Genomic DNA, 24,627 nt, shown 5'->3' with positions numbered 1-24,627 from the left:
GTCTGAGCTTTCCACAATGGAACAAGAAATCCACAGTCACTCCGAGTTACTCTAATATTTCACGGCTTTTATCAGCGGTCTATGCCAGCCCAAGATATGCAGAGCATCGGTTACTTTGGGAAAACTAGGAATTTGTGGCTAACCTCCATTCTTTGCCTTGGATAATTGCCGGCGATTTCAACGAAATGCTGATGGGAGAGGATAAATTCGGGGGAAGGCTTGTGAATATTAATAGAGCCTTACGGTTCCAGGAGTGCTTAGATTCGTGTGGTATGATTGACATTGGTTTTTTGGGCACTCGGTTCACCTGGTCTAATCATAGACCCCTGACGCATCTGATTCAAGAGAGGATTGACAAGGTATTTGTTAATGCGGCATGGTATAAGCACTATCCTGAGGCTTGTGTTAGTCATCTTGAACGGTCACACTCTGATCATTATCCACTCCTGATGAGCCTTGAGAGCAACCATCGCCTTATGCTACCCCGGCCTTTCAGGTTCCAGCCAATGTGGCTATCACACCCTTCATTCCTTGAGGTTGTCAAAGAAGCTTGGGCTAGGCCAACCAACCTTCCTTGGGCTGTCTCTAGGTTTACTAAGAAGGCAAAATTATGGAACAATAATTTCTTTGGAAATCTCTTCACGCACAAAAAGAGAGTGATGGCCAGTCTCAAAGGCATCCAAATTGCTCTTGCATTCAATCCTAACAATTTTTTGGTAAATTTAGAAAGAGATTTAAGGGTTGAGTTTGTGGAAGTGTCTAAGCTTGAAGAGGAGTTTTGGGCACTTAAATCGAGGATTACTTGGTTAGTCGAAGAGAATAGAAATACAGGGTTTTACCATAAGCCCCAGGTCCTGATGGTCTACACGCTGGGTTTTTTCAGCACTTCTGGCTATTGCTTGGTGATTCGGTTTATGATCAACTCGAATGGAGCTTTATTAGGGACACTCTTGGTTTATTCAAATTCCCAAATCAATTGATTTCTTTGATTATGCATTGTGTGTCTACTTCTTCTACATCTATTCTTTGTATTGGAAGTGCATTAGGCTCTTTCCTCCCTTCTAAAGGTATCAAAAAAGGGGACCCCTCTCCCCTTATTTATTTATTCTTGGCATGGAGGTTTTGGGTGCTCTTATTACGAAAAAGTGTAATTCTAATCTTTGAGACCCTATTAGAGTGTCTCAAGGAGGTTTGGCCTTCTCCCACCTTTTCTTAGTGGACGACCTTATTCTATTTGCAAAGGCTGATCGTAAAAAATGTTTGGCGATGAAGGACGTCCTAGACTGTTTCTGTAGTCTCTCTAGTCAAAAGGTGAGTCAAGACAAGTCTAGAGTGTATTTCTCTCCCAACATTTTAGGAGATAGTAGGACTGAGATGTGTGAAATTCTTAGCTTCCGGTCTACCCCTTCTCTTAGAAAATATTTAAGATTCCCCATTAAGATTGGTGCCACTCCTCAAGACTTTGGTTTCATTATTGACCGTGTTCAAAGTCGCCTCTCCGGATGGAAAGCTAACCTTTTGTCATTTGCCGGTCGTCTTGTTCTTACCCAAGCAGTTACCACCACCATCCCTAACTATGTCATGTAGTGTGTGGCTCTCCTTCCTAAGATCCTCAATAATGTTGAGAGGCTTAGTAGGAATTTTTTGTGGGGCTCTTCAGAAAGGAAGAAAAAAATCCATTTGGTCAGCTGGAAGAAAATTACTAAGCCTAAAAGGGAAGGTGGTTTAGGCATTCAAGCAGCCAAAGCAAAAAACTCAGCCTTGTTAGCCAAACTAAATTGGAGATTTTACTTAGAGGCTTCTTCGATATGGGCAGGAGTTTTAATCTAGAAGTATAAAAACCCAAGAAGGAGATCTAATCCTTGTGCCAAGTTTCGGTCCTGTTCAGCCACCTGGGCAACCATTCGAAAAGGTGAAAATATCCATAAACAAGGATCTAAATGGGTTGTGGGCAGAAACAACCATCTCTCCTTTTGGTACGGTAAATGGATGGATAAGGGACCCCTTAGAAGTTTGATTGCTGGACTGCTTAACCGTGGAGAGGATGGCACTCTTCTAAAGGATGTGGTCAAATTTTTGAGTTGGGATTGGTAGAATTTCTCCTTTTCATTCCCAAAACAGCTTGCACTGCAAATTAAAGCCACTCATATATCCTTCTCTGCAACGAATTCAGATCGCATTTCCTGGTCTTCTTCCCCAAATGGGACTTTTGATCTCAAGGATGCCTACAAGATAGCAACCTTGTAGGAGGGGGATTATAATACTGGGATGTTTGATGGGGAATGGATTTGGAAGGTTGCAACTATTCCTAAAATCCAATGTTTTATTTGGTAATGCCTTCACCATAGCATTCCTGTGTGAGAGGTTCTGCACTCTAGGAGGGTGGAAGTCCCACAAACTTGTCATATTTGTAATGAAGGTCCTAAAACAATTCTTCATTGCCTCAGAGATTGTCGTGAAGCCCAAGCCCTGTGGAAGGCTTTTCCTCCCTCTCTAGCCGAAAACATCTTCTTTGGGACCAACCTTATGGACTGGCTAAGATTAAATTGCCAAACCAATAAGTTACCATCTTCCTTGAGCTTCAATTGGGGAATCATCTTCCCATTTGGACTTTGGACCTTATGGCTGCGCAGGAACAATTTTATTTTTCAAAATTCTGGTCTTCCTAGGAATTTAAGAGATAAGGTTATCTCCAGAGCAACTGAATTCGCACATCTCAGCATCAGTGCGAAGTTTGTTCGCTCTTAGACCAAAATCCAGGTACGTTGGTACTACCCTCCCATGCATTGGTACAAACTGAATTCTGATGGATCGTCCCTTGGCAATCCTGGATTGGTTGGAGGAGGGGGTTTGATTAGAAATGATAAGGGAGAATGGGTTAAAGGTTATGCTAGAGCCGTGGGTTTTACCACCAGTGTAGCAGCAAGATTGTGGGCTCTAAGAGATGGAATCAATCTCTGCATTGCTCTAAAAATCTCTACTGTAATCTTTGAGTTAGATGCACAACTTGTTGTTAACCTCCTAAAGAAATCCGATAATCACCCAAATGGTATTGGTGCTCTGATTAGCAATTGTAAGGTAGGATTACAGGAGATCCCCATGGTTCAAGTTCAACACTGTTATCGGGAGGCTAATAAATGTGCTGACTCCCTAGCTAGGCGAGGAGCTTTGCTGCCTCAGGATTTTGTAATCTTTTTAGACCCTCCTTCAGAGGTTTTGTTTTTGCTTAATTTAGATGCTGCTGGGATGTACTCAGATCGTTTTGTATCTGTTGCTTAGTTTTAATTGAATTTCGTTTTCTACCCCAAAAAAAAATGCATAACATTAACACCATTTTATATGGATCTATAATTGTTATCACGCATTAATCAAAATCAGTAAATTTTCTTCTTAGGATTTATCACGTACTCTTTTTATAAATTAAAAAAGAAATGGAGGGGGGGGGGGGAGTGGTTAGTGAAGTACACGCACACAAACAACAAAAGATTGGCTGAAACCGATTAATCACGTCATAAATCAATTAATGTGTAACAAAAATTAAGAAGGTACCATTGGAGCACAAACTAAATACACAGCGAAACATATGGAAAAGAATATGAGTTGTGAATGTAAGAGAAAATGGAAGAAGATACTTCAACTTCTTCAAAGTAAAAATCACGGGCGTTTGTGCATTCCTTATTAAGTGAAACAAAAAATTCCAACTGCACATATGAGACAGAAAAGTCATCTCATTCACCATTGTCCTTCCTTACTTTTTTTATTAATTATTCATATATATATATATATATATATATATATTTTGGCTTCCCAATTTATTAAGACAATAAAATATATATATATATATATATATATATATATTTTGGCTTCCCAATTTATTAAGACAATAAAACCTTGCCCTTCTGCCCATATTTTTTCATACAACAACCACCACAATTAAACGTTGCATCCAAATAAAGATCTAATAATAATAATAATAATATGAGTGAGTGTACATCACTTTCAGAAATTTTCATACCCTTTGATCAGTAACACAGGTTTTTACTGTAAGAGCTGAGCCTGAAGCTCATTATTGACAAGGGATCAATAAGTATATAATTGAATGAAAATACAAACCATCCCTGAAAATAAACTCTGCCAGGGGAGGACCACATTTTATTTCATGCTTCTCACCTTTAAAAAAATAAAATAAATTTAGTGTCAACAAAGAAGAGTTCACAAAAAAGTTTCTCCTTCCCAAGGAAAAGAAAAGAGCATACGGTCTGGCCAAAAAGGAAGGAAAAAAAAGCAATAATAATAATTGGAGATAAATAATTTCACATTTATTTTCATAATTTATTTGAGTGGTAAATTGTGATTGATCAATAACTTTCCTATCAATTTATTATTAACTCTATTTTTATTATACATCAATTGTATGTAATATGCTGTTTCAAAAATGGTAAAAAAATTTGTGTTACTAAACTTATTTAAAAAAAATATATATATATATAGGAGCATTTCAATTTAGCTAGGCTTTTATAAAGTGGATCATGAGGAAACAATTACTAATTAAAAGGCTATTCGCCATAAGTTATTTGGAATTATATATATATATGTCATTATTGGGCTATTCGATCTCCATAAGTTGTTCTTTTTTGGAAAGCAATTGGAATAACATATATAGGAGAACATATGATTTAAGTTTCTTTTCCTCTCTCTCACTCTCTTTAGCAACCAAACAAAGAGATAAAGAGATATCATAAAGATGATATTCATGATTCTAATATTTTTGTCAATACTAAACCTTTTGCCGCACTAAAAGCAAATTATATATATTCTTGTTGGTCAACTAGATTTTATCCTCAAAATAATCAACAATCTGTCCACACACGTTTTACTTTTGAAGATACCCAACTTTCTCTAATAATCACCAACCTCTTTCTTAGTTGCCTTCTCTTAGGAAACCATAACTTCCTTTAATATGCCAATCATTTTCTATTTGCAAATTAAATTACGTAGTTCAATCAAACCTTTTGCTCACCCTTTTGGTTTTCCATGCATTAGACTTCACATGCTCCTCCTCAACACTACAACAACTATAATTATTATTTTTTCCATTTAGATTTTAGGGTAAATATATGTATGAGATTATAATAAGAGTTCTAGCTTTTTCATTACTTTGTCTTTCTGCCCTTTTTTTATATATATAATATAATAGCACTTACTCATCCAAAAACAGCTTTGGCTCTTGATTGAGAGGTACTCAATTTCATATGCCCTATACGCAGAAAATCACATGAAACAACAATTACTAGCAAAGGTGACCACCACCAAATACCATTGGTATCATTCTTGCGAACTTCATACTCATGTTGCCACTTCTCCTCTCTCTCTCTCACTCACTTTTTGTAAGGCATAGGATGATTTCATTTCCTCTAAAAGAATACCATGTCTTCAATGTTTTTTCTTCCTTCAGCTTCAAATGTTCACGTTATGGGTATTTCTTTTCTTACAATGTTAGGATCTGAAACTGGCAGACTATCATGTTGGCTCATTTCACACTCATCATGTTTAGATGATTTACTTATTTCCTTCCTTACTTCCAAAAAAAAAACATATATCCATATACTATATATAACTTAAGTCTTTATATAATATATATGTGTGTTTTTAGTTGTTCCACAAATTATATGTAATGCACATAAACAAAATTTACAACAAATGCTTAAAAGTGCATGTAGTATATATATATATATCCTTAACATTTTGGCCAGTGAAAAAAAGGACATAATAATAAATAAAATAAAAATGAAGTTACACAATATATTCTCACATTTATTTCTGATTTAAAAGTTTGTAGTCGAATTTCAAGGTTTCAGTATGGCTGTGTTTGGGTATAATGAATGGTGATTTGGACATGAGCAATGAGGGAGGCAACGCTTTCTGTGTTTGGGCCCTCATCATCATCTCCTTTAAAATTTGAAAAATGCAAAGGCAAAGCAAGCAAATGGGTAGCCGTTGGGAACATTCCACCACTTTTAAAATTTTGTCTGGACTTAAAGACCATAAGGTTACCTACCCGACATTCTCCTAGGGCATGGCATAAGATTCAAAGTAGTAAGCAAAGGAAACTCTCAGAGAGAGAAAGAGAGAGAGAGAGAGAGAGTAGCTTTCCTTTTACACATGCAATCCGTTAGTATCAATCCATCCCCTTCCTTCTCTCTCCCTCTCCCTCCCTACCCCACCACCACCTTCTAATGTATGATTGAGAATTTCTTAAGACATTTTGAAAAAGTAGAAAAAAGCAATTTGCTTTGAATTCCCTGACATTTATCACTCCTACCTACTTTATCATCATCTATGAATATTCTTTACTTGAAGTTATATATGTAGCTAGTATCAAATCATTTTTATTCAAATTCTATCTCTCTTTGATTCAAGCCTCGTTTCTCAATTTGTTGGCAATTTTCTAGAATGTTTAACAGAAATATTTATAATTTAAATCTTTCATCTTCTTCCGCTGTGACAAGTATTGAATTGTCAAAATAAAATTTTTTTTTTTAAAAAAAATATTCTCTCTTCGATTCAAATGAAACAAGATTCCCATGATGTTAGTTTTTGGATCAATGAGGTGAAATTAAACTGTTTATTCAGTTTAATTAGTTTATGTACAACCTTCTTCTTCTTCTTTTTTAATAGCTTTACTATGTGAAATAGACGTGTATATAAGTGCAGCTTGTTAATAAAACCACTAGATTTTAGCAGGACCACTTCACGAAAATTCATCTTGACTTGATTGCTTCAAGATTTATTTACCATTAAATCATGTATATTGATAGCACATAATAAATATTTATGAGATTTTGAAGGAAAAAGTTTCCGTGATGTTGATATGTAGTAGCAGATGATAATTAAATACCGAAGATTTTGTATGGGGACACTAAACATAGGTCAATGACCATATGCCATTCGCTAGGTAACACTCACATTAGTTTCATACAATTAGTGTCTCCCTTAGACTTATTGGTAGTTTGGTACACTATATATAAGAGATCAATCTGTCACATTTGATGAGTTTTCATACTTAATTTTCCTACTAATATCATATGATATATAAGACACGATAATGTGATTTTTATTTTTATTATGTATATTCAGAATAAAAGGATGATTGCATTATCATGTATATATGAATTGACAAGCAAAGATCACGCATGAGAGAGAGAGAGAGAGAGAGAGAGAGACAGAATGGTTTGTGTTTGGGACATTCAGCTTGTTGATACAATAGGGGACCATACAGCTCACAACCCAATATTCGAATGATCTCATTCTCTATGAATATCCAATAAAAGGGAAAAAAATGACAACTGTGATGGTATCTATGAGGTCATTTATAAAGATTGAATTGTAGTAGAGAAGAGAATATTACTTTGCTTCTCTTCTTTTTCTAAAACTTCCTTTATCAGACTCAAATGTCTCAACTCTCATCACTCACTTCCCTCCCATATGTCCATTGTAATTAAGGGAATCACAATTTTTTTTTCTTTTTGGTAGATAATCCTTTTTCTTAACCAAGCTTAACTAATTAAGAGGAACTGGCATAATTGACATTCTCTTTGTTGTTTATTGTCATTATTACTAGTGTGCTTCTTCAAGCATAGTCTGTGACAAATAACACCTTCATATAGATAGAGAAAAATAATTTTGTTGCAAGATGTATTTTTTATATAAAATTGTATTTATATATGCAAGAATGAATAACACCTTCACAAATAACAAGAATGAATTTATAAATGCAAACCAATGGATTATTTACAAGATGTATTTTTCTTTTTAAATTAAAATATCTATATTATTGCTTATAATCAAGTATATAGTATTTCTTAAAATGTGCCCTTTGTACACCCTTTAACAAGACTCAAGAAATTATACATATGACATGACAAACAACTATATATGATTTTGCACCTTCATTTTTATTTTTATTTATTTTTTGAGTGAATAAGTTTGCACGTTATGTAATGGTGTTTTTTGAGTATAGTATTGATGAGTTTTGTTTGCTGGTAAGTGGTTACCTAACTTAGCAATGAAAATATATATGCAGAGAGCATGATATCATGATTATGATTATAGAGAGGCAAGAAGAAGAGAGAAAAAGAGTAGTAGTACTAGTATAAATTGAGGAGAGTGAATATGCGTGATCCAAGACAAGAGTAGTGTAGTACTACATAAAGACCACTCAGACCGCATGCTTAAGCTTGCCCCGCATGACTTCTCTAAAAGCTTTGTCTCCCTCTCTCTCTCTCTCTCTCTCTGCGCAATATATTCACAATTTGCATTCTCATCTTTTGCTTCTTTCTTGGTGGGTCCGGGCCCCCATGTTTAATGTCATCCCAAAACTTTCTTTGCTTTTGACGGCTCTCCGCATCACTCACTCACTCACTAGTCACTACCCTATATTTCTTGCTAATTAATGAATGCCATTTCTTTGTTTCTAGCTATCTTATTTCCCCCCCTTTTTTTGTGTTTTCAAATTTATTAATGGTTCCAAATTACGTGCATATATTTCTTTTGTGTAATCTTTTCCATTTCTTGCACTATATGATTTACATTTATTATTGTTTCATACTTTTTTTTTTAAATTAAAAATATATATATACAATGAGGTCATTAGAAAAGTTCAATACTAAGCTCATGGAGAGCCATGTTCATGCAAATGAACAGTGGGGATATTTTTCAGGGCAAAACTGCCGTCCGTCCAGTGCTTCAATATAGATATGATATAAGACCGACACGATATTATTGTCAAAAACTTATTATGTTTGAATGTGTTGCATCTAGTGTTTCAATGTATGTTGGATGCAACCCGCCAAGCCCTTGTTGTTGTTGAAACTTTGTAAAGCAGTGGGATTGGCCAATGAAATTTCTTGCAAAGGTAGGATTCTTAAAATAAGAATTAAAACTTTTGTTAAGTTTTCGACGTGACCCCGTTCAATTAATAATGGTGTGTTGTTCTTTCTCAAAACAAAAAAAATAATGGTGTGTTGTTATGTTGGCTTTTATTTAATTTAATTGAATATATATATATATATATTATTACAATCTCCATCGGGAATATTTTTTTTTTTTCCGTCACTCTGACCATTTATTATGTTTAAGCTATATATGATTTAGCTCTTTTGTTGTTGTCATTTTTATAAGTAACAATTTTATTTAATTTTTTTTCATTCAATTCAATTCAATTCTACAGGTATGTATTGCACGTGATCCTATAGTACATAATTAAATAAAAAAAATAGGTGATCACAAGGCAAGCAAGAAACAATAAATAGAAACAAGCATGAGCTTTTACATGATAAATATTATTAAGTAGGGCCAAAAGGGCAGAGAAGAAGGTCCCCTCATTTCTTCCTCAACCCTGCATATTAATATTAATATTAATATTAATATAATATGTTGTCTTCAAGCTGTTGTTGAATGTTTAATATATATATATATATATAAGAAGAATGACATCAGCATTATTCACATCACATGTACATATATGGATTTCATTTGAGATCTATTGCAGTTGCAGGGGATCGAGGGGAGTACTTACTATTTCCTTCCTTCGACTGAGATGAGAGCATGTGATTGTGGAGGCTGACCTCTCTACTCTCTCCCTCTCTCCGTAAATTCAATAAGGGCAAAGTACATTTGACGACCCAGAACCAGAAAAGCTGTTTATATAGCCAATCATAAGAAAGGGTTAAAAGTTAAAATGTTACTCTTTTTATCTGATCAAACAACTAAGATGAAAGTTTTATTATTCAACTCTAATAAGTTAAATTTGTTAAGTTTGAGAAAATCTATGAACACCACAAAATGTTATAACATTCCTATTTTCAGTTATGATAGTAATAAGCTGACATTTTTATTGTTGTGAAAATATTATGATATTTTATTGCGATGATAAAACAATTCTTTTTAACTTTTCATCTCAGCCATCTATAAGTATTACATCCCCTCCAATAATCTCTGGATCCATCGCATTTAATGCCCTAAATGCAACTACTATTGGATTTATCATTTATAGATGGTGTAGATATACATGTGACACAACTTGAGTAATAGATGTGGCGTGTAAGAAAAGGCTATAAGAAATGAAGTGAATGACAATAAAAAAAGAAAGAGAGGAAGTTGCATGTTTATGGTTGTGGATAAATAGCTTTTGTGTACTGTTTAGCCACATGAGCAGAGCAGTGATGGGAGTTTTTAACAAAGGAAACTGATCTATCTGAATCTGATCCCCATTCAGTATTCACAGATAACACTGTTCTCTTTTGTAGTACAACACTATTACTAAACAACAACCCCAACACCTGATGACTTTGCATGGGTTTGTCTCTGTTAGGGGGCATTAAGATTGAAAAGCTATCCAGACTGTGAATTCAACTTTCAGACTCTGCAATCTGCATATACAATTCCAATGTGTGGAAGGAATCAGAAGTCATCAAAATCGCCACCATTAAATCACAACGTACCTACAGTAGTTGAAACACAATTCCTTTATTTATTTATTTATTAATTTATTTTGGGTAATAAGTGGGATCTTTTTTTTTTTAATCCTGGGAAAGTGTGAGGCCTCTGAGCCAAGTGTTTTTCCCCCTTAATTAGGGTGAGCCCAACAAATACCTTAACATTTTCTTCTTGTTTTTATCGATTTCCCCCCTTTTCCTTTTCGTGGTCAAATGTTAGGATTGAACTTGAACCTGCTTAACTTAAACATGCATGGTTTTTTTTTTTTTTTTTTGGAGGTAAGTGACTTCCAATTCATATGGTTTTGTAGTGTTATATAGAATATACAGTTTTTTAAAAATATCATAGTAATTGTATTTTTACTAAAAAATATATAAAAACTAATTAACTAAATAAACTAATGAAAATAAGCTCATTCAAACGCAATAAATTTGTTGTATTCCATTCCCAACCAATTGGCAACCTTTCTTAGATCTAAAAAAATAATCATAAGAAGGATTATATATTGAATCAAACATAAAACTATTTGAAGGGGGCCCTTTATATAGAACTAGGTCTAACAATACATAACTTCAAATAGTATTTTAAGCATTGGACTAGTATAGATAGTACCATGGTTCTAGGAAATTGAATTAGACTAACCATAATGGGCTTGGGTCTATCAGGAATAGGATATTCTAGTAGTCTTCTTTAAACTTAAGATGGATTTCAAAAAATCAACTTGAGTTTTAAATACAAGATCACAAAATTGAATTAGAGGATCTGACTTTATAGAGACAAAGATCCTCACTAAGAATCTATAGCTAAATGATTGGTGAATTCGAAGATTCTATTCCTATCAGAATTGGTTCTGTATCAATTCGTGGATTCCATTTGCTATCAGAATTGGTTCTGAATCAATGAAATCTCAGCATCCATATATAACAAATTATGGTCATATATTCATATCATAACATATGAATATTGGTTCTGAATCAATGAAATCTCAGCATCCATATATAACAAATTATGGTCATATATTCATATCATAACATATGAACATGCATTCTGTACATGCTAGATCATGAATTAGCAATTGCATCCAACCTCCAAAAGAACAATCCCAATTGAATTTCGAACAAAATGACAGACACTCGTTGAAAAGAGTGGAGAGAAAAACAGAGTAATTCATCCATAGACGAAGCTCTCTTTATCATCAATATTTGTGGAATCCACTTCAAATATATTACAAGTTATTAGAACAAGAGAATAATCAAGAATATAAACCAATTTCTTAAATGATTTAACAAATATTTTATAATTTCACTAATTCAAGCATATAATAATTATTCTATTCTTGATAGCATGTAATTAAATTTGCATTCTCTTTTGCTGTACGTTGTTTCAATTGTTCAGCCAAGGGAAAAAATGTTTGAATTGTTGTAAAACTAATTCAATTTGAACATTAATATTATATTCCAAAAATCATAAAATTTTACTTTCATAAATAATAATATTATTTGATAAAGATTAGAAACATCACTAGTACATAGTATGATTAGTACGAGTTAACATGTTATCCAGTGAAGTGTCCAAATAAAACAAACCCAGACATGAACTAAAAGAAGATTTCTCAATTGCTTCTCATGCACAGCAAAATTTTAGAACTCTAATTCACTTTTTCTAACTAATGTCTAAGAATCATGGCAAGAAGCAAGTTTGGTACCAAACAATGAACACATTGTACCGACTGCAATAAATATAGCTTTGGTGTCATATTTTAAGTTTCTCTGCGCTTGGATTTCTTTTTGGAAGGTTCCCCAGCTGTGGCAATATAAGCTTCAGCATTGATATTCTCACTCAATTTTTGCTTCCCAAAGTCCTTTGCCTTTTTCTGTGCAACCAACCAATTTAATCAATTACAGTAAAATGGACAAGTCCTTGAAAGTAAGAAAACCCAAAAATCATGATGTTTATATACCTTTAGAGACATGGCCATGGCTGCCACATCTTTATTATCATCCTCAGACTTTGTATCCTGTTTTCTTGGCTCCTGAGATTTGTCAAACCAAAATAGACAAGAATTCATTGAGATAAAAGTGAGATTAAGTAAGAGCACGTCTCAAATGTAAAAAACATGGAGGTGATCAAGTGAAAGAGCCTGAGAATACAACCTCTGGGGGAATAAATGCAGCTTCTCTTTTTCTTTTGTTTTCTGCAGTTTTCTGTGCCTGCTTATCCTGCTTCTCTTGCCATGTCTTTGCTGATTTCTTTTTCTGAGACATGAAGAATTCTCCACTCTCCAATTGTTCATCAATCTGAAAATACCATAGAACATTGCATGCCAATTTTCCTCTTAGATGAGAAAGCAAATTAAAGAAACAAAAGATGAGGAAGAAGTTCTATTATGCAAAGAGCAGGATCAATAAAAATCCTACTGAAAGTAAAGTCTAGCAAATTCCACACCATCTCCAACTAAAATGAGCAAGAACATCAGCATCTCCATTCATAAAGCAATGTCCAAACAAAGCAGAACAGGGGGCGGAAATTTGACGTTGAAACATGATTGATAATTCAAAATATTTACCATGGGAACCAAGTATGGGAGAAAATAAAGGGTAGGTGGGATTCAAAAATGAAAAATAACAGTAATAGTAATCAGAACAAAAAAAAAATCCTTAATATTCAAAATATTTTTAAAGGGTTTTAAACCCTGATATGTACCTAATTAAAAGCAAAGCAACAAGTAACCTAATTTCTATCAAAGCTAAATCAAAGAGAAAGCCTGTGATATTTTGGGGGCTGGGGGGAACTGGGACCTGATGTGATGATAACAGTAAGCATTGAATTTCCTGTACGAATTTAAAATACTTAGAGCTAGAAGCAGTTCTCTCACCTTGCTAGGTTGTTGTGGAGGAGGGAAAGGTGTATATGGTTTCTTCTCTTTAGCCTTGACCTTCTTTTGCTGAACATTTTTCCTGAATAAAAGTTACAGGAGTAATTTAAAATATGGGAAATATATTGGACAGAATAAACTGAAAGAAAGTGATTTTATCCATATACAACAAAAAGTGTGTAGTAGATGCCATACTTTTTGAATTTTGGAAGAAATCTATCCCAGTTTTCGTTTGCAAGCGCTGGATCCTTTTCAAGCTCTTTCTTCATCATAAGAACCTAAACAAGAAAGAGAATGATTGGAGGGAGGAGATAAAGAGAGATTGAGAATGTTGATAGATCTTCAGGTGTAAATAACTAAGTTGACAGGTCTTCAAGAGAAAACACCAATTACAATAGAAACAGAGTGCCAGGCTTTTCACCTTGATATGGTATACAGGATGCATTTTATTTTGTATGCAGTCTTCCACAATCCGCCTAACTTGCTTTAAACCTTTAAATGAACCCATAGCAGCAACTGTATTCCCCTATACATTTCAAATAAAAAATATAAAGCCTTCATTTCTTTATTCTCCACTTTATGCTAAGGAATGGGAGTGACCAAAAAATGGTGGCACATCCAAAGCAACAAAGAACAGTAACAAACTAACAATTACCTGAACTAGAATATAGCAGCCTGTCAGTATTTCGAGTGCCTGCACCTCAATAATATTGGGGTTAAGCTAGTGAAAACAAATTAAAAGAACATTTAACAACATACCATGACAATGTGAACATGCCAACCAATTAACTGGACTTTTTTTTTCCTTCAGTTTTTTGCTAATGTATTCACTGTACACACCTTTAAAGTGGAAGAATTAGGACCCACAAGATGTTGTCTTCGTTTGACAAAGCGCTCCTGCGCACCACTTCAAAATTAGACCAAGGCCCAAGAATTGATTTAAAATTTACAAAAGTACAACATTTCATGTCATTTGCAACATTTTTGTATCAAGAAAAGCTCATAGATTAACAGGTAAATAAATCTTAATGTGGTATTCATATAACAGAAACTGAAGGGATAAAAGAACAGGGACGCAACTTATCCCACACCATAAACTTTTGGTTTTGGAAACTATCAATAAATTGATTTCTTTCTAACTGAATAAATGTTGGACCTTTTCGTATATTATTATTCCTCACATTATTAAAACAATCATACAGCTGTCATGAGAGCTGCTTATGATTGGGAGCTCAATAAGTTTGCTCATTTTTTCCAAACTCTCTATTTAATCCCCATCCAAACAGGTGTGGAGAACAAGATGTTTTGGAGTTTGGGAAGAAATGTTTGTGTCCATTCATTTTTTGAGGTTTTGAGAGGTGCTGGCTGCTTAGATTTCCCTTGGAGGCTATTTGGCAGGTGAGAGTCCCAAATAAGGTTGTTATTTCTTTTTATGGGGTTTGCAACTTGGGAGAAATTCCTTACTAAAGATATCTTAGTGAAAAGGGGTATGATGCTGGCAGATTGGTGGTGTGTGTAAGAATAATGAGTAATCACTGGCTGCTTCATTGTCCAGAGGCAATGGAATTATGGAACTTCATACTTCTGGCTTTTTAGAGAAAGTTGAGCGATGCCTAAGGGCACTAGCAATAGTGGTGCTAAATAGTTATATAGCTATTTTTAGCACCACTAAATATCAAAATGTACCCTACAATAGTGGAGCCAAAGCTATATTTTTTGGCTCCACAGCTACTTTTGGCTGTGCACCGTAGCTGAAAGTTATTAAAAATATATATATATATATATATTTTGCGCTCACACTGCTTTTGTCTCTCTCCTCACTACCTCTCCATGTCTCTCCCAATGTCCACCATGCGTTCACACTACTTTTGGTTGTGGTTGTGTTTTGGTGGTAGAATGAAATATTATTATATTGTAGTGTTTATATTATTTTATTATGTTAAAAGCTAAAATAAAACTACTGCTATTGGATGTGAGAAGGTAAAATAAATAAAGTGACTTTTTATGGTGCTAAAAAGCTAAAATTTGGCTCCACTACTGTTGATGCTCTAAGACAGTGAAAGGTATGTTGCAAGGTTGGTGGCAACGACCCCAAAATTTCAAAGCAAGAGTATGGAAAGTGGTTCCTAGATGTCAAGTGTGGCTTATTTGGAGGGAGCGGTGATCATTATTTCATTGGCTGTCTCTCAATCCGAGTAGACCTTCTATGCTTTATGATTATATTGAAGTTCTGGCTATGTTACTGTGCACAGAATTTTTTTTTTTTTTTTTTTTTTGGATAAGTAACCAAAAATTGTATTAATAAAAACAAAACTAAGTACACTGGAGTTGTACTCAGGGAGAAATACAATCACACTCTCGAACTACCATGCACAGAATCATATGGTGTATGTTGTGTCCTAAGGCCATGTGACAGGACCTCTGTTGCCAGCTTAGTAATTCCAACAGTCCCAGCCAAAGTTGATGCCTCACAAGTAGTTGTTTAGTTGATTTGTTGATCAATAAGGATTTCCTATTGTCTAGGAGATGTGATTAGGTTGGTTGTTATTTCAGAAGATTAGGAGTTGTTGCTATCTTACTTAGCCATCATTTAAGGCAACGTAATATAAGCGAACATCAAAGCTAGCACTCCCATTGAATCTCCAACTCATTCTATCAGCACACACTTTCCTAGGGATATTTATTTGAGTAAAGAAAATTTAGGAATGAATTCACCGACTACAATTCTCAATCATTAAAATCTCTACGACGTATAACATTCAAGAAGCTCTGCACCTCCCCTTAATGACATAATAGAAATATAAGAGCTTAATGACATATACGCAAGACTCGACACCAAATGTCTCTTCAGTTATTAAGAAATATGAGTCAACAGACAGCAATCATTTGATGCAAGTAAAGCAATACATACCTTACTGCGGACCAAGTTGCCAATCTTGATAATGTCACATTGTACTTCATCATCCAGTATTTTTATTGCCTGCCATAAAAATATTGTAAAAGGACCAAAATTACAAACTAACAAAAAGCAGCCAAATTAATACAGCCATGCCACAATAGAGTTCTACTGATATAGTTTTGATAGAAAGAATCGAGCAAAGTTATTAGTTTACATATTGTTCTGTGCACCCTTGGGCTTTGATATAATGTAAGAACAAAACCCAACATCTCGATAGCTATTTCACACCTTTGTAACACAACAGAAAATTCATACAAAACAGGCAAGAGTAAAAAAGGAGAGACCAAAAATTGTACCTGATGAACAGGGACACTTCTTGACAAAAGCCTAATAAGTTCCCTAGCCTTGATGATAATATATGGGTCCCTAGTCTTTCTAGTTGTTGAAACTGTCATGGACCCCTCAACCTATAACCAGTAATAAATCATACAATGAATTAGAAAAACACATATATCTTTCTAAGTAAAACAATGAAAGATTGAAACTTTAGGCAGTATTTACTAATATGAGATGAATCTGATAACTGAACTTACTAAGTTAAGTTCACATGAAACGCCATATTCTTTCAAAGCAGATTTAACAGTTGGCCAAACCTCTTGCAAGTACTTTTCTGAAGAAAACAAGTAAAAAATCAAAAATCAAAACCCAAAATCAAGAGCAAACACCCCAGAAAGAAAAAAATAGAAAAATTGAAACTTTACCTCTGTATTGAGGGAAGAGAGTGGAGAAGGAGCTGACTTCGAGCATTCCGGATTCATTCCAAGAAGGGTCGAACTTTTCGATGGTCCAGCGGTCGATGTTGGGGTCATCATCCCAAGGCTTTGGCTTGTCGTGCTTTCCCTTGTGCTTCTTCGGCTTCTGCGATAGGTCACCGTTGTTGTTGTTGTTTTCATGTTCCTCCATACCCACATTCATACAGTTTCTTCTCAGACTTGATGGGTTCAAGGATTTGCCTTTCCACCTAAAAACGCAGAAAATATAAAACCCTATACGCTATTACACAATTTTTTATTGTTTTTTTGACTGCTGGCCAAAACTACCTTAATTATTTTTTAGTTAACCTTTTTTTTTTTTTTTTTTTTGAGAAGGAGTTAACTATTTCTTAATTTCTGCTTTTATATATAGTAAGTATAAGTATTAGATTTTTTATTTTTTTGGAGGAAAAAAGTATTAGATATTGGATTTGCTGGTAAGACGGCATATGGTGAAGCTATAAAATAACTTTGAAGGAGTTGGTGACAAGAAAAATGTTTGTTGATTGCAAAATATTTAGTTTTTCGTTCGATATATGTCATTATGAGCAATCTAAATAGCATTCTTCTGGTCGTAATAAATATGAGTTGTAAAGGAGAAAGAGTCTCTTATATCCTCTAGTAAATATCGCAAGTCATTGCTCCTGATCCACTTAAACCCTGTCATGCATGATGTAGGACCTTCCACATAATAGTAAGACTTGTCACCACTCAAACTTATAACTCTAGACTCGCAAATATGATGAATCATAAGAACTTCTTACCACTAAACTATATTTAGGGGTGTTCAAACACACTTAGAAGAAAGACAATTAGAAATAAATATTAATCAAGGTCCATATTTTGTCTATGTGAATGTGATAAAATGAGCCACCACAATATGTTTCTTGTTGTGCTATGAGATAAGAAAACTACCAAACAAAAGTAGAAGCATGTAATGAAGTAGAGTAGGTAGGATCCATCTCAATTAGGCCATTAATTTGTTGATTTTAACACTAAATTTGAATGGTGGATTGAGTATTGCAAATTAATTTTGAATTAGAATAAACTGTATAATTTTATAGTTTTAGAGTGGACATTGCAAATTAATCCATAGTTTAGAGTAGATAGGTATGATTAATGCTAAAATTTATTTAAACGACTAGGGGAAAAAAAAAAAAGAGTTAACGATGGTACTAGCTCTTTAAATCGTATTATTATTGTTGTTGTTATATCTGATTAGATTCATAATATCTCTACCCCTTTTTCTATCTTCGCATTGTAACTCCTTGGTTAGACAATGCACAGACCATCAATGAAGACATAGACGACAAAACCCAATTTCTCAAGTTGGAAGCCTTTGTGGATTTATGGCGGATTTTATTTGCCGTACCATTGTCAATGGAGACTATGATTACATTATAAAGCCAAGAAAACAAATGAAGTCAGAATTACCAACTGCATATCTAAAATCGAAATCGAATGGAGCCTATTTTATATGACTGTATGGTGTAATGGGATTGGAAATCCGATAGTTAGATGTAGTAGATATTACTAGACTTTGATCCAAATAGCACTAGCCTCACTACACTTTATGTCATCTCTTCCTATTTTCCATTGGACCCAACAGTTGTTTTCAGAATGCTCTTGTAAGTTGTAATTTTGTTTCCTTCTAACAGAAACCTAGAGTCTGAAGTAAATTAAAATCTAAATGCAGCGTGCTAGTGAAAGATCAAGTCAAAACCCATTTCACAAAATTGTTCAGTTTTAACAAATCAACATTTTGTTTTTAGATCTGCTTGAAGTCTCCTCTTTCCTGGGTTTTTTGTTTTTTTTAATGAAGCACTCAGTGGTTTACAATTTTCGCAGCTAGAGAGGAATTTGTTGAAGCTGATACAACTATTTGAAGAGTAAGGACGGAGGGTGTAAATGGGCATTGCAAAATAAGAATCTACAACTGCTTGCAACAGATTCGTAAAATGAGCAAAGACAAATTTGTTGAAGATGTTACAACAGCATCAACGGTTCCAGCAGCATCACTGGAGGCGTTAGGGGCATCAATGGCTTCTTGACTCACTGTCGTGAAGGGGAAGAAGTCTAGGCCTTTGAGATCTGATTTTCTGATTTTTGTATTAAGAAAGATTTTTTTTTAAGAGAATTTCATCTGACGTCCACTTTAATGACAACTCTTTATTATCAAACAAAGACACAAATCCTTACTCTACTACCCCGCATTTGAATTTACTCTCATTCTGATTTCTTTCTGTCCTTTTTTCTAGGTGGAACATCGAAAAACTCTTTCAGGCCCTTGCTAATACCAATGTGCTACCAAGCCCTTGCTAATTCCAATGAGCGACCAAGTAAAATGGTAAAATTGTCGACAAAGCAAAATGTAACCTTTTGCTCTGTCATATGATTTTATGAGAATTTGTCTTGCAACATACAGTAAAATTTGAGACCCACTAACACATTACTTTTTAATAAACATCTTTCTGAACTCATCATTAGACTTCGGCTTTTCATCTCCCTCCACAGTCTTTGGTTCATTCGCAGTCCAACCAAGTGGTTTAACAACAGCTCTCGGGACTGCAAATGTGTTCTTCCCCTTAATCGGGACATTGTCAACTCTATGCTTTTGACTAGCAGATCCTCCAGCTGTACTGCTGTGATCAGCACCATGCACTGCCAATTTAACTTCAATGAGAAATATTACACAAAAGGGAGCTAAGGGGCAGGGCCAATAGAATAAGGGAAGATATCATCAAAAACTAAAATACAAGGGAGTTTTAATGAAAGGAGGGCAATAATAGATAAAAGCCCAATGCACCTATTGCAGTGTAGAAGTGCAAGAATATTCACTTGACATTTGTTGTGTGCAAGTACACTCCATAAGTAAAAATTATGTAAGTGAAAAAGTATTTTATGAATTGATCACATAAATTTAATATTGTTCAATTTTAAACAAAAAGTTCAAAAAACATACAATATTAACATGATATGTTAGCATAAAAGTCTTAGTCCCAAAGCTATATTTTTTTTCAAAATTAATCTTAAGTTACAGCACTTTGATAATCCTGTTTCTCAGATATACTACAAACTCCATTCATCCCTGTACAGCTAACCCGTCCATTTAAACCATGACATGAGCCCACTCCTCCGATCTCTTGTCCAGTTAGAAAAGCTTCTACATCATTTAATGTGGTCTTTTAGATAAAAGCCAATTTCCAAAATTACTCTTCTAAAAACTTAAAACTCAAATAAATGAACCAAAGGGAAAGTTGAGAAAGTTATGAAAGTGTATCTTTTTGACTTTTCAAAGTGCACAAACATCTTGGGTCATCCCAAAATGGCATAGTGGACAAACAAAATGGGATGGAGCCATGGAGGTCCATCTCTAACATAAGTGATTTGCACCACTATAACATCTGATACAGAAATGCTATCTAAGGAGAACAACAATTTGGGGAAACAAATGAAATAAGCACAAAAGTACAGCACTGCCACACACACAACATTTAATTAGTAATGAAATTGGCACAAAATAATGTGACCACACACACAAGCATGCCCCAGTGCAAACACGTGAAGTAAAGAATGATATAAATCCATTAGCCTACCATGTTCCCTTTGGCCATCACTGTGAGAGTTATCTTTTTTGTTTCTGTTTGGATTTGACCGAGCAATGCTCACCCTCTTTCCAAGTAACATCTGTTTGTTCTTTTCTACAGCTGCAGCAAGATGAGCATCATCGGAGAAATCCACATATGCTAGTCCCTTCACAAATCAATTAAAAAATTAATAATAATCATCATCATCATCATCATTCATTGTTATGGACACAAGAATGTTACAAGTTCACTATCATTAAAGAGATTCAAGCAGATCTTATAGAAGTATATCTAGCTTAAAATATTCTGTGGTCCACTGCCTTGATTCTATCACCATAAATAATAACTGAATAAATTTCTAAAAAGGCATTTCTTTTGAAATATGAAACATGTCCTTTTCTTTTGTTGGGAGGGGGGGGAAGATGTTGATTTATAACCCATGGCTCTAACCCATAAAAGCCAGACTCAACGCTGTGCAATCAAAGAGATCAGATACCCAGCAAAAGTTTAAGCACAAATAAACGTAATTTTCCTATTATAGTTTAATTGTTTTATAATATTGCTAGGAAGCATGATAGTCGGACACATACAAGGAACATAGATTAGAGAAACTAGTGTAAATGGCCCAAAAAAAAACCCACTAAAATTTATCACATGCATTTCACAAAGAAGCTTGATCGTATGACAAGTCATCAAGTGTACTTTAGGTGAGAACCATGATATGACCCTTGGTTAAATTCAAGCCTTTAGTTCATCCTTACCTATCAACATCTAGAACATCTACTGAAATGTTCCATATGAAGACAAAAAAAAGTAGATCAAAAGAAACAAAAGGGAATGGATAAAAGACAGACCCTTGATTTTCCTGTGAATTTGTCTTGCGGTATTCGAATAGCAGTTACTCCACCCACATCACTGAAGAACTTACGTATATCTTCAGAATTTGCCTACAAAAATTGTGCCATCAGTACTTGTAAAAAAGATTTGTACCATCAATATTAAAAATTCAAGTCTGCTCCAAGAATGAGGAGAAAAAGAGAGAGTTTTGACTCACCTTAAGGTTAATGTTTGATACAAATGCAGTGCATTGGTCCTTGTATACTTTAGTTTTTCCAGGGGTAGAATCTTTCATCTGTTGTTTTCCATAATTGTCTTTCATCTGTTCATTTCTGCCATTTTCATTGTCAATCTTGGCATTCATCTCTTCCACTTCATTTGTCTCAACTAAGTTCGGCTCGTGGGCTTTATCCTTCCCATACGCTTTCTTTGGGTTTTGAGCTGCATCTTTCTGTCGCTTTGCAGGAGAATGTTCTTGAGTTAAGTCTGAACCTGACCTTCTCTTTTCACGAGCTTTTTTCTTAGAAGAAATTTCCCTTTCATCTGTTGATTTTGATTCCTGCTGTAACCTAAATAACTGGAGCTCTTCCAGGCGAGGAGTAACCTAAGAAAGCAGAAGGGTGAAAATTGTAAATCAACAAGAGATCTCCAGAGACATATATTTTTCAAGAAAATTGGATTGACATATTGATTCATTGCACCAATTTCAGTGAAACAGATCTAATGAATTATTTCTTTAAGAAAATGACAGGTTTTCATTTGCTTTTGGTCAAGTCCATGTCGGATATTGTCCAACTACAAAGGACCTAAAAGGCAAAACAGGATCCATTTTGTGAACATGATAGTCGAAAAGTAGTGTATATTACAAGGGATAGAGAAACTCACAACACAATCAGCAGAGGACAAAACAGTTTCCTTTAATGAATAAAGGATCAGAATATTGAGGCTTATTAAAGGCATAAGATTTTTCAGTTCTTTAACACATCCAATATCTTCTTTTTTCTCTCTAATTTGTTAGGATTTATTGATCTCTTTGATCGTAACAGTTCAATTTCATTTAGGCGTTCCTCTAGTGTACTAGGGTTGAACCCCTTTTTGCAATCTTATACAATATTTACTTCTTAAAAAAAAATGAATCCTAAATAAAAATAGTTATGGTTCACCGTTCACCTTACCATATATCCAAGCATCAATATATAGCTCAATCTTGCATTTAAGTCAGATCTTGTTCATGTTTCCAAGCATTCAGTTAAATTTTTGTTGAAAGACATGGGTGATACAAGGAAGTCCACTTTGTAGAATGGAGTAGACTATGCTCACCATGGAATGAAAGTGAATTGGGGATTTGCAAATCAAGCATGTTCAATCAAGCTCTATTAGGGAAAATGATTGTGGACATTTGGAAATGACAGACATCAACTTTGGAGACATATTACTTGTTTAAAATACAGAGAGACTTATGGGAAGGTAGGACTACAGAGGTTATGAGGAGTTTTCACAGGATAATCCTTTGGAGGAGTATCAGTGGAGATTGGTGTGTATTTTCTACACATATCAAATTCAGAATTGGGGATGGCACACAAGTTCAAATTTTAATGATCTTTGGTGTGGAAAATCTTGTCTCAAATAGTGATTTCTATATTTGTTTGGGCTGGCGGTAGACACAACTACTTCAATTTCCCTACATGAGTGGAGGGCGGAGTTGAAATCCTCACTTTAGGTGGGCATTTCAATTTAGGGAGCAGGAGTCTCTGGACAAATTTTTTTGATTTGCTGCATTCTAATCTTCCAACCAGCCAAGTTGAGGACTAAGCATTCTGGAGGTTCACCAAGAATGGAAAGTTTGAAGGATGATCTTACTATAACACTTGATGGGCTCTACAGGAGTTCACTTCCCTTGGAGAAATATTTGGTGTGCCAAAGTAGCCCATAAGATACCTTACTTTGCCTGGACAGAACTTTGGGTGGGTAATCTTCCTTTTATTTCATAGATAGCATGTTTTAATCATTGATTGGTGTTTTATGTGCAAGAATGGCGGGGAATCAGTTGAGCACCTTCTTTTCATTGTTCACTGGAAACAGATATATGGTCATTTGCCTTTGCATTCTTTGGGATATCCTAGGTTATGCTGAAAATAGTGATACACATGTTAGACTCGGGCTGAAGCAGAATTTTTATCTTGGGGCCCAGGGAGGCCAAGTAAGGGTATGGAAGAATATAAATTTAGAGTTAGGGGGTCATGTGTAATAGACTTTTTTTTTGGGGGGGGGGGGGGGGGTAACCTTATTTTATTAAGGCCAATAATAATCCCCTCCCCCCACCCCCACCCCCCCAAAAAAAAAAAAACCAAAAAGTGGTTCCACCCATGGTTAGACTTTTTTTTTTTTTTCCTCTCTCTCTCTCTCAAGTATGGTTAGACTATTGGCACAGAATATTTCATCATCATAAAGATCCATATGATTTGAAAGGACATCCCTTGTGTGTAATGCTGGACAGGTTTGAGAGAGGGGAACTTTGGTTGGTGTTGAACACCCTAATCATGCTATCAACATTCAATGTGGAGACTTTTGTTCAATTGGCTGACTACCTTGGGTAGCCCATCCTCTTCATTTTTGGAATTTTTTTTATAAGTAAATAAAGCTTCATTGAATAAAACAAAAGAAAAATAGAATTTCAATTAACCATTCATACGTACTACATACAATATATATGAACATGGCACCAATTTTGTTCATAAACATTCAAATCAAAACTGAAGCAGAAAGGAATTTACCTTTTGTACAGCATGGTCAAAATCTTCAAGCGTACCGTATTCCCTCTCAAAGCGCAACCAAGAATGGCAAATGTCCTGAATTATTCTGTTTTTTAGGAAGGGAAGATATCATCTAATCCAAAATGTATTACATAGCAAGTGAACTAAACCTATATAGGATTCATATGCCCAAAATAACATCAACAAACACCATGCCAATACAATTTTTCAACTTAGAAAGTGACAGTATTTACTTATCAAATTAGTACGACCGTTCAAGAAATTTTAAGTCTGAACAAATTAAGGTATATGACAAACAACTAAAATGAATGATGAAAACAAGGAAAATCAAGCTAAAGGTGTATAT

General features: G+C 34.6%; 2 protein-coding genes across 2 annotated transcripts; both read right to left on the bottom strand.

Moving 5' to 3' along the window:
- Window positions 1-11,961: 11,961 nt before the first annotated feature.
- On the bottom strand, window positions 11,962-17,329 carry LOC112015898 (KRR1 small subunit processome component homolog). The gene is made up of 12 exons (XM_024048355.2): window positions 17,033-17,329; window positions 16,865-16,941; window positions 16,628-16,738; window positions 16,284-16,352; window positions 14,213-14,269; window positions 14,028-14,066; window positions 13,794-13,898; window positions 13,568-13,650; window positions 13,373-13,454; window positions 12,651-12,794; window positions 12,458-12,529; window positions 11,962-12,370 (listed from the first exon to the last, which is right to left on the bottom strand). The coding sequence occupies exons 1-12, from the start codon at window positions 17,244-17,246 to the stop codon at window positions 12,257-12,259; spliced, it is 1,167 nt and encodes a 388-aa protein (XP_023904123.1). The 5' UTR covers window positions 17,247-17,329; the 3' UTR covers window positions 11,962-12,256.
- A 2,099-nt stretch (window positions 17,330-19,428) lies between these two features.
- Window positions 19,429-24,356, bottom strand: LOC136065805 (uncharacterized; the record flags this gene model as incomplete). Its single annotated transcript, XM_065769482.1, is given in 5 exon segments — window positions 19,429-19,744; window positions 20,680-20,836; window positions 21,525-21,617; window positions 21,725-22,111; window positions 24,282-24,356. Coding segments are annotated over 5 exon segments (924 nt in total), but the record flags the coding sequence as incomplete, so codon positions are not given.
- Window positions 24,357-24,627: the final 271 nt, after the last annotated feature.

Source organism: Quercus suber, unplaced genomic scaffold (assembly GCF_002906115.3).
Source record: "Quercus suber isolate HL8 unplaced genomic scaffold, Cork oak 2.0 scaffold_1177, whole genome shotgun sequence".
Classification (NCBI taxonomy): Eukaryota; Viridiplantae; Streptophyta; class Magnoliopsida; order Fagales; family Fagaceae; genus Quercus; species Quercus suber.
The sequence above is the reverse complement of the archived record's forward strand: the minus strand, read 5'-3'. Positions and strand labels throughout refer to the sequence as shown.